The 9732-nt window shown below is 39.1% G+C and overlaps 1 protein-coding gene across 1 annotated transcript in view; it reads right to left on the bottom strand.

Moving 5' to 3' along the window:
- plch2 (phospholipase C eta 2) overlaps positions 1–9732 on the bottom strand; it is a 207014-nt gene that overhangs the window by 18283 nt on the left and 178999 nt on the right. Inside the window, exons 12-20 of the mRNA XM_015394604.1 lie at positions 8284–8382; positions 7665–7765; positions 7204–7292; positions 6090–6272; positions 5249–5356; positions 5050–5174; positions 4233–4317; positions 3032–3178; positions 332–411 (exon numbers count right to left, since the gene is read on the bottom strand). Coding sequence (XP_015250090.1) covers positions 332–411; positions 3032–3178; positions 4233–4317; positions 5050–5174; positions 5249–5356; positions 6090–6272; positions 7204–7292; positions 7665–7765; positions 8284–8382 — 1017 coding nt within the window. The remainder of the gene's footprint in view (positions 1–331; positions 412–3031; positions 3179–4232; positions 4318–5049; positions 5175–5248; positions 5357–6089; positions 6273–7203; positions 7293–7664; positions 7766–8283; positions 8383–9732) is intronic.

The following is a 9732-nucleotide window of genomic DNA, read 5'->3' as shown; positions in this document are numbered from 1 at the left end:
GTGACGTCACAAACCAGTAGGTGGCAGTAGTGTTCTTTGACAAACATGGATGCCTCCAGTAAAGCACATTCACATGAAAATTACTCTTAATTAAAACACTTATCAGTTATTGAACAGTATGTAATAATTTATATTTAATGTACTTTCAGAAGTTTGAATTCTGAATATGACCGGAGTTTTCCTTTAAACGACACACTTGGAGTCGTATTTATCCTCCAGATACAAAATGATAGAGCTGTCAGATCTGTTCCTCAGAGGTCTGTATTCATTCACACATGCAAGGTCAAACACAGATATTAGCTCGACATCAGCCTCCTCAGGCACTACCTACCTTACCGGTGATGTCATTCACAGCCACATGAACAAAAATTGAAGCTTCTTCCATACCTTCCAGGTAAACATGCCGATAACCTGTGCACAAATTCAGAAAACAACCTCAGTTCACGTGTAAATATGAACAAAACTTGAGTTTTAAAAGTGCTTTTCCTAAAACACTTTAAGAGATTAAATTGCCTTTCCTCCGTTTCACGATTTTATGTGATGAACCCAGTCGGCTTGCAGGGGCGGGGATTTGCTTATTTTTAATGTAATTCAATTCAATTCAGTTTATTTCTATAGCACCAATCCACAACACAAGTCATCTCGAGGCACTTTACAATTCAACCAGGTCATCCAGTCAAATTGATTCAAAGTTTTCTATCTAAGGAAAACCAGTTGATTGCATCGACTCATTGACTCAAATACAATCCCTCATGTAAGAGAATTCTCGTCTGTAAATTCAAGCAAACAGTTTGGTATTCAGTGGTACATTGACTTAAGGAAAGTCTCGCAGACCTTTACATCTTCCCACAAGTTTAGGATCTCAAAGCATTCTCATACACAAATACATCTATTGTTATAGGCAATTTTGATCTACTCTGTGACACCGGGAGGCTTTCACATCGTTTGTACTGGAAACAAGCGTACAACTTTGTTCTCTTAGCTGATCCTACTTGTCTTTTGATTAACTCTTCCCAGATAAAGGGGAAGTCAATGTTCCAGAATATTTCTTTACTTCCTCTGTTCTGAGAAACTGCCTTTTGATGAGAGGCTCCCTTTTCCAATAACATGAGATGCTTTTCTTGGAAACAAATGGTCCTCCTCTCTTTCTGCATCTCAGACTCTCTTCAGGGAGAACTATAAAGTTTACAATTCTCTGTTTAAAATGTCCTTTTAAACATCATGTTTTATTTCACATTTATATCTTTAAAGAAAAATCTAAGCTTCACAACAGAAAAAGACAAAAAGGGTTAAGCTTAATGGCACAGCTTTGTAGTGAATTTTCAAAGACCTTTTCTAGTGTTTCAGTTAGATAACATGTCAATAAAAAAAATATATGAACATAACTTTCAGACATTCAAAAAAAGTAAAAAAGAAGAAGTGTCAGAAATAGCGTTGAGTTGCTTTATACATTAGCCCAGCAAAGCCTTATTTTTGTTAGACAACATGCAAATTGAAACACATTGGAAAGGGAAGCGTTTGGCTTCTTTTGTTGGCCTGCAATGCCCCATACCGGTCTATGCCTTTGAAAGGTGGGTCTTTAAAGGGAATTATTGGCCTGGCTGAATAGGCAGGGTCTTCTGTTCCCCTCTAAAGGGGTTGTGCTGCTAACGGAAAGGGATTAACTCAATTGCTGCGTTGTAGGTTTTTGAAAGCTGAAACATGAGTCCACCCCCCTCCCGTTTAAGCTTTGTTTTTCGTTCTTAACATAGATGGCTTTCTTCACGCTCCTCTCAAAACACCTATTTCTTTGTCCAAAATGTGAATATTCTGGAACATTCTTGTCCTCAAAAGTCCTCAAACGAATAACATTCTTCTGAGCACCAGAATGCTGACATTTTGGACAAAGAAAATAGGTGGTTTGAGAGGGGCGTGAAGGAAGCCATCTATGTTAAGAAAGAAAAACAACCTTAAACAGAGAGGGTGGACTCGGGTGACATTCTTTTGAGGACCAGACAGCTAAGCAGGCCAACAGAAGAAGCAAAATGACCCCCATTCCAAAGGGGTGGACCCGTTCGTCCATTTCAATTTGCATGTTGTCTAAGCAAAAACAAGGCTTTGTTTAGGCTACTGTATAAAGCAACTCAACACTATAACCCGGGATAGGATGCGAAAAGTCTTCAAACTTGGAAATGAAAGTCCAGTGGATTGTTTTTTTTTGTTTTTTTTTTTTACTTTTTTGGAATGACTATGACCTGGATGACTGAGAATCTTTACCAGCAACTTTCAGACATGTTTAGACCCATGGTCTGGTTTTAGTTTAATTGAAAACAAGGGTCCAAATTTAAGGAGCTTGGGCCACAACTGGCCCCTCTCAACAATGTAGACACATTGGATGAAAGACTAAAGGCTTGTTTCAAGTGTACAAAGTGGCTAAATACCAATGCTTTGTATGTTTGTAAATGATACAACATCAAGGGTTTCATTCCTGCCGCCACCAGACTCTATAATGCTGCACTATAATCACAATAACTCCTGTAACAACCACTGTGCAGCCATATTATAGTTTTTTTATTTATTGACTGTGCAATATTCTGTGCAATATGCTGAATGTGCAATATATGTGAATATAATAGTCATACCACTACCTCACCGTTGTTTCTTACCTACTACACTTTAACGTAAAAGTAAATCCACCTGTATATAAGCCATCCTGATTGTACATATTTTTATTTGTTATTTCTTTATTTCTTATTTTTATTTTGTTTTTCATTGTGTGCGATACATGTACACTTGCACCTTAATCCTTATTTATCTTGATATGCTGTATATATAATGTTTATTGTTTATTCTTAATTCACCTTTTTCCTCCTTGTTTACACCTTCTTTGACTTCTATGCCAATATGTGACAAGTGAATTTCTCCGCTGTGAGATCAATAAAGCTCATCTAATCATCTAATCTAATACAAATCTTAGTGTTGCCTTGAACACAATGATACTGAAGTGGCCCCCTATAAAGTTTGACACCTCTGATCTAAAACAGATTTTTACCTGGCATCATGCTGTGGAAGGCGATGGTTCGCTGCCCGATGAAGTCTTGGCCAATTGGGTCATGATCCCACACAAGGAAACGTACAAGGGCCAGCTCTGGCATGTGAACCGTAAAGACCAGAGTCTCCTCCCACATTGGATTGAAGCCTAGAAAAGCGAGCCAAGTGAGGGAACATAGTATGTAGTGAGAGGAGGAAAGATGGAAGAGAGGGGAGACGGAGTTCACAGCAGAACATGTGCGATAAATTAATGGACATAATGGAGACAAATATTAAGATAGGAAAATTAACAGCTCGACACTCATCACTTATTCAGTGTTTGAATTAAACAAGGTGGAGCAGCACTGCTTCAGCACCACAAACATTCAAATCATAAATCCCAGCAATAATAAACAAATCCTCTGTATCCAGAGACACCGTCTCAGTGAGTGACAGCAAACTGAGATTATCATGCGATCGATCATTTACCAGTTAGCAAACAGTGAAGCAATGTTTCACACTGCAAAAATAATCTAGAAAGAAATAACATTTCTTAAATTAAGTGTACCGTAATTTTCGGACTATAAGCCGCACCTGAATATAAGCTGCAGAAGCTAAATTGCATGATTTGTCGTGCACAGAGAGGATTGTCGGGAAAGAGGCGACTGTTTGGGGAAGCTCCTATTTATTAACATCTCAACACATTTTTTCATATTTGCATACGTCAACTGTTACAATTTAGTGCAGTAGACGCTCACATTTATTAACCGGTACGTTTGTTTTCCATAATGAGGGTGTCACACAAGCTCGCCATGTCCGTCTTTCTGGCTGTCGTTCTGTCTCATACCACTCGCGGTAGAAGTCTGCTCGCAGAGGATCTCCGCATTCCCGCGCGCGGCTACTGTACTTGTGTGTTAAAGCAAATGTGACGTCAACATGGTGGATGGTAAAATCCATAGATTTAGGTATTACCCTAGTGGCCGTTAGCTGTAAAAGTCCATAGATAAGCTGCATTGTTATATAAGCCGCAAGGTCGAAAAATGGGGTAAAAGTCGCGGCTTATAGTCCGCAAATTACGGTATTTACCCTTAAAAAGATCATTAGATAATATGTGCTTGAAACAAATTAATAAACTTTAAGCAATTTAAGAAAAAATACACTTATCTAAAAAAAATTACTTATTTAGATTTCATTTTTTTTGCAATTTATGATTTCTAACTCACCATTATCATCCACCACTCTGGTCTGTTCTTTGCAGCAATCAACAGGAAGGCCGATAATCTCCACTTCCACAAACGGATCAATGATCTGAAAGAACAGTCAGAATGCCATTTAGGAGGAAACAGAAAAATTTAAAACTTTGTCATCTGGCTGTACGTATATTAGCGCAGTAAATATGGCCACAATTCCCTCCTTTGTTGGTTTAATTATGCGTTTGTATTAGAAAATGGCATCCATCATATCTTTTCTAAGCTGGTGTCTCTCCTAAGCTAAATCATTAAAGGAGAAGCATTTATTCTACTATAAATTGACCTGGGTTCTGCAGGAGGAGACATTACTGTCTAATATCGCCACAAACCAGATGAAAAAAAAAATCTGACTGAATGCATTGTTCCAAATGCTATAATAAGGAGGAGGACCTATGAGAACATATGAAGGACGGTGGACAGTCTGCATAGAGGTGGAGAAATGGTTGCCTGGACACAACTTGGACCTAAACTACAGCGCTCCATTTTTTTTTTTTTACAGGTGTTTCTAGGACAACAGGATGCCTTATTTAAATCTGCACATGAAGAAAGCAAATAAAAGTGCATTTTGTGGTTCTGGCCTTTTTTCACCGTGTTTGCTCTTTACCTTTATTCACAGGACTTGTGTTAACCTGAGCGGACAATAGGGGCTTTGTTAAACATTTCAACAATGAGCATTTAATGGGACCCAGTGTACAAGGGGAAGGGGTGTAATCTGGGGCTACAAACATGAGGAGGATGGAGTTTACTAACAGAGTAAAAGGGACTAAAAAGACTAATGGATTTTTTTTACCTCTCCTCTGTCTCCTAGCATTGAATCTTTGGGTTTAGGCAGCTGTTGTCCACTGATTATTTTTAAAATCAGCTGTTTCTTCATCCGACCAGGCAGCGGGTCATCCAGGTTTGGATTAAAGGCACCTATGGTGGGTAGAAAACATTTATCCCGATGTTCTGATAAACTGGCTGGGAAAAAAAGTGAATAACTTACAGACCTTCACACATGCAGGAGGGTTTCAGGATGTAGCCACAGTTGCCATTGCTGTAGAATTTTGCTCGGTTGAGCTGAAGGACTCGCCCCTCCGACTGATAGTTGAGAGCAACTGAAATCAAAGTAATATGATGGTAAAGATTCTCATCCAGGTCATAGTCATTCCAAAAAAGTAAAAACAAAAACAATCCACTGGACTTTGTTTCCAAGTTTGAAGACTTTTCACTGCCCATCCAGGAAGCTTTTCCAAATCAAATTTCAGAAATAGCGTTGAGTTGCTTTATACAGTAGCCCAACAAAGCCTTGCTTTGAAGAGAGAAAAAACCTTAAACAAAAGGGATGGACTCAGATTTCAGCTTTCAAAAACCTACAACGCAGCAATTGAGTTGATCCCTTCCTGCCATCATTGCAACCCCAACCCCTTTACAGGGGAACAGAAGACCAAGCCTATTCAGCCAGGCAAACAATTCCCTTTAATAACCCCCCCTTTCAGAGACATAGACAGGTATGGGGCATAGCAGGCCAACAAAAGAAGCCAAACCCCCCATTCCAAAGGGATGGACCCGTTCGTTAATTTCAGTTTGCATTTTGTCTAAGTAAAAGAAAGGCTTTGTTGGGCTACTGTAAAAAGCCTTGAACTCAATGTTATTTCTGACATTTGAATCGAAAAAGCTTCCTAGATGGTAAGTGAAATGTCTTCAAACTTGGAAACAAAGGCCAGTGGATTGTTTTTTTTTGTTCTACTTTTTTGGAACGTGATCAAAGTAATGTTATATAGAATATGAGATGTGGAACTGGAAAAATAGTGTTTATTTGCATCTAAGGTAAATGAGCTGAGATCCTACCAAGCTGGCAGCCAGAGTTCCAGAAAGGCTGAGGGTTGAAATTAGACGAATCTACACGGTAGGAGGAAGGATAGATCCGGGAAAGCTGGCGCTGGTTAAACTGGATCAGGGAAGTGGCTTTCTGCTGCATCAACTGATGAGCTTTGGTCTCGCTCAGAGAAGACACCTGCCAGCTGCAGTTAGCTGCAATACAACAAGCGGAACAGTGAAACTCACATGGATTTCACACTACAAAAAAATAAGAGTATTTAATATACAAGGAGTGTTCACCCCTAACCCACTTCCAGTTGTTTGATGTACCTGAAATTTTGCATGTGCAATTATTTATCTCTCTATAGATTAAGTGGCAAATTACAGCTCTGGACTAATTGGGGTTTCTGATTTACAGCTGGTTGAAGTGAGTCAAGTCTGAAATGGAGCCTGCTGAGCAGTGATCTGGTTTTATTTGAAAGGATGCACACCGCTGGAGTCTTTTAATGAAAAGACCATATGATGGGGCTTCATCACACCAAGTTACTTTAATTTCTTTTGCCCCTTAATCTATAGAAATATAAATAATTGTACATGCAAAATGTCAGCTAGGTCAAACAACTATAAGGTGGTCAAGGGCGTTGGTTACTGAATGTCCCTCGTTTAACGAAATATTTCACTGTAGCTAAGGAGCAGTTTCAAGCAGTGAGTATTTTTGCTACAACACAATTCCTAGGCTCCTCACTTCCGACAAACTAAAGGGAAAGTTTCCACTTATTAAAACCTTTCCTTGATTATTTGAACTACAGTTTACTGAAGTTAAGATACTGTTTTAAATTGCTGCAGTTTGTTAAGCAATAAGTTAAGATACTTAGCTTTAAATTGGCTTATTTTGAAAATATTCAAAATAAGCCGATTTAAAACTAAGAAAATCAAGAAATACACTTTCAGATCATGGGTTTTGCTTTACACAACCTGTTCCAGATGGATAATTTCACTAGAAAACTTCCGTAAAAATTCAAAAAATATCCACTGGTCTTGGTTTCTAAGTCCAGTGGATATTTTTGAATTTTTACGGAATGACTATGACCTGGATGACTGAGAACCTTCATCAGCATATTGCACTCCACTAGAAAACAATCACCTTGTGCCTCAATATCATATAGACCAACGGAGCAGGTGTACTTCACCAGATCAGACAGAGCTCTTGAAAGCTTCATGGTCTTTTTCTTTCTGTGGGGCCAAGAAAAAGGGTGAGACATCATGAACCCTGCTAAAAAAATCCAATAAAAAGAGAAGTTTATGAAAGCATAATTTTTATAATGAATACATGAAGTAAGCTTTTAAAAACAAAACAACTACATAAAAGACAAAGCAGGAAAGCGGCATCAGCAGAGAGGAGCTGGAGAGTAATGCCTCTTTTACTATGTGCAGACTTGTTTCAGTGCGTCCAGATGTGGGCTGTTCACTTAGAAGTAAAACATTTTCTTTGAGGCCACAGGAGATAGAAACCCATCTATAAACCTCACTGACAGTCCCAAAAAGATCCTCTTACTGGCCTCCAGGATAAACACTGGAGTAAAGTGGTTTGTCTCTGACACATACTTGCTATGGTGGAGCGCGGCGCGGGAAGTGCTGCTTGTGCTCTCCTGGTCTGTGTCTGTATCTTCGAAGCTTGATGTCTTCTTCAACTTGGACAACTTTTTCTGTTAAAAGATTTAGCAGGTTACCTGACAAGTAAGTGTGATTTAAAGATAGAAATAAATAATTGCAGAGCCAAAAAGGTTCAATGTGCTTATAATACCCATGCCTCAGTGAGTATTACATTACAGTCGTAGCTATTCAATATTTCCCCACTTTCCCTGAAGGGCCCTTGGCTGGGCCCCAAAGATTACTTTTTCAAACATCAATCTTTGAACTAAAATATTCTGTCATGATTTGTGGACATTAAGATCTAAAGAGAAGCGCCATCTGCTGGTCAGACCCTGTAATTCAGTGAAAGGGTGGGGTCAGAGTAAAATAAATCTGCACGCCCAAGAGAAGGAGGGGGGGCTCCAGTGGCTGGAAGTTAGCTGCCGTTCGGCTGGCGTTTGACTGGGAAGAGCCATTTTGAATCGCTGCTGCTGTACATGGGAGCTTTGGCACAAATAACTTTATTTAATTTCATTTATAGACCAATTATGATGTAGAAAATGGAGTTGGGGAGTATGAAAATAGGACCTACCTTGCGTTTAGAGAAGCTCCCAATGAAGGAGCGGCTGGTGCGTTTAGTGCTGCTGGGATTGGCCTCATCTGCTGTGTCTGTCCCGTCGTCACTTTTACCCTGAAAACGGTTAGAAAATGTGTGTTTGCTGAGAAGCATTTACAACACAAATGTAATCGTTCCCACAGAGCAAACCTACAGAGAATAAGTTGTTAATCATTCGACACTTGGAGTGATCTAAGAGTAAAGCTGGCTGTATTTTTCCATTAAAATGAAAACAAAAAAAACAAAAAACACATTTACTTTGTAAAACACCCTGAAGCTGCTTCAAACTTTTCACTGCTGTTCAAACAAAGGATCAGTTTTTAATCAGAGTACAACTCTGGGTCAAAGAAAATTGCTGACTATCGCACTGGACCCTCATGTTTTCTACACATTTTGAGCTGTAAGACTTTCAACGTTGGGTGAAAATGTGCAGTAACCCAGGCAACAAACAATTTCAGTTGACTATAATCTTCCTAAATCTCCCTAAATATCACAGAATTGGATCTTCATAAAGGAGCATCAAACCAGAGGTTTTTAATGGGTTTACACTTTGAAGGCTGAAACTGAACCACATATTGCCTCATATATCAGGTAAAACACCCCAAATGGGTTTACTTTGGTCAGGTGAGGTACAACTATAGAGAGAGACAGACAGGATAAGTGATGACACTGTGAATGCCATTGAGAATCAGAATGAAGTCAGACCAACTGGTAAATCTTTTGCTGATTCAGTGGGTCCTAGTTTCCTCAATGCAGGCGGAGTATGGAGGATTGATACCATGGATTGGTTTCCTCCGAGCCCTGGCCGATCATGTTTAGTCCTTTCTTTGTCAAAGTATGTGGCCTCCATTATTTCCCCAACATATTCTCCATTTCATTTCAGTATGGATATCGGACAGGATTTACTTTTCAAATTGGATCTAAAGTTTTTCTTTGACAGTGCATTTATTTAAAGGAGAAGTCCGGTCATGTTTCGAATACAAACTTCTCAAAGTACTTTAAATATGAAATTATTACATACTGTTCAATGAATGATAAGTGTTTTAATTAAGAGTAATTTTCATTTGAATGTGCTTTACTGGAGGCATCCATATTTGTCAAAGAACACTACTGCCGCCTACTGGTTTGTGACGTCACGGTGCGGTATCGGCTGTTGATCAAGTCCCAGTGCTGTATCTGGTGTTTGTCACAACGCGCTATTATCCAAGTCATCTTGAAAACATTCTTCTTCCAAATGTTGGCTACATATTACGGGTTTTTTCTCTGGCCAACGACCAACCCGTCCGTGGAGGATCAGGAATCAGAAAGGTGGAATAACTTTTTTTTCACTTTTACCCGATGTATTCCAACATCCAGCTGATAGGTTGTTCAATTCATAAATACTTTATTAATCCCACAGGGAAATTAAATGTTGCAGTAACTCAT

The sequence above is a fragment of the Cyprinodon variegatus genome, unplaced genomic scaffold (assembly GCF_000732505.1).
Source record: "Cyprinodon variegatus isolate N-32 unplaced genomic scaffold, C_variegatus-1.0 Scaffold698, whole genome shotgun sequence".
NCBI lineage: Eukaryota > Metazoa > Chordata > Actinopteri > Cyprinodontiformes > Cyprinodontidae > Cyprinodon > Cyprinodon variegatus.
Note: the sequence above shows the minus strand (reverse complement) of the source record. Positions and strands in the feature narration are given on the sequence as shown.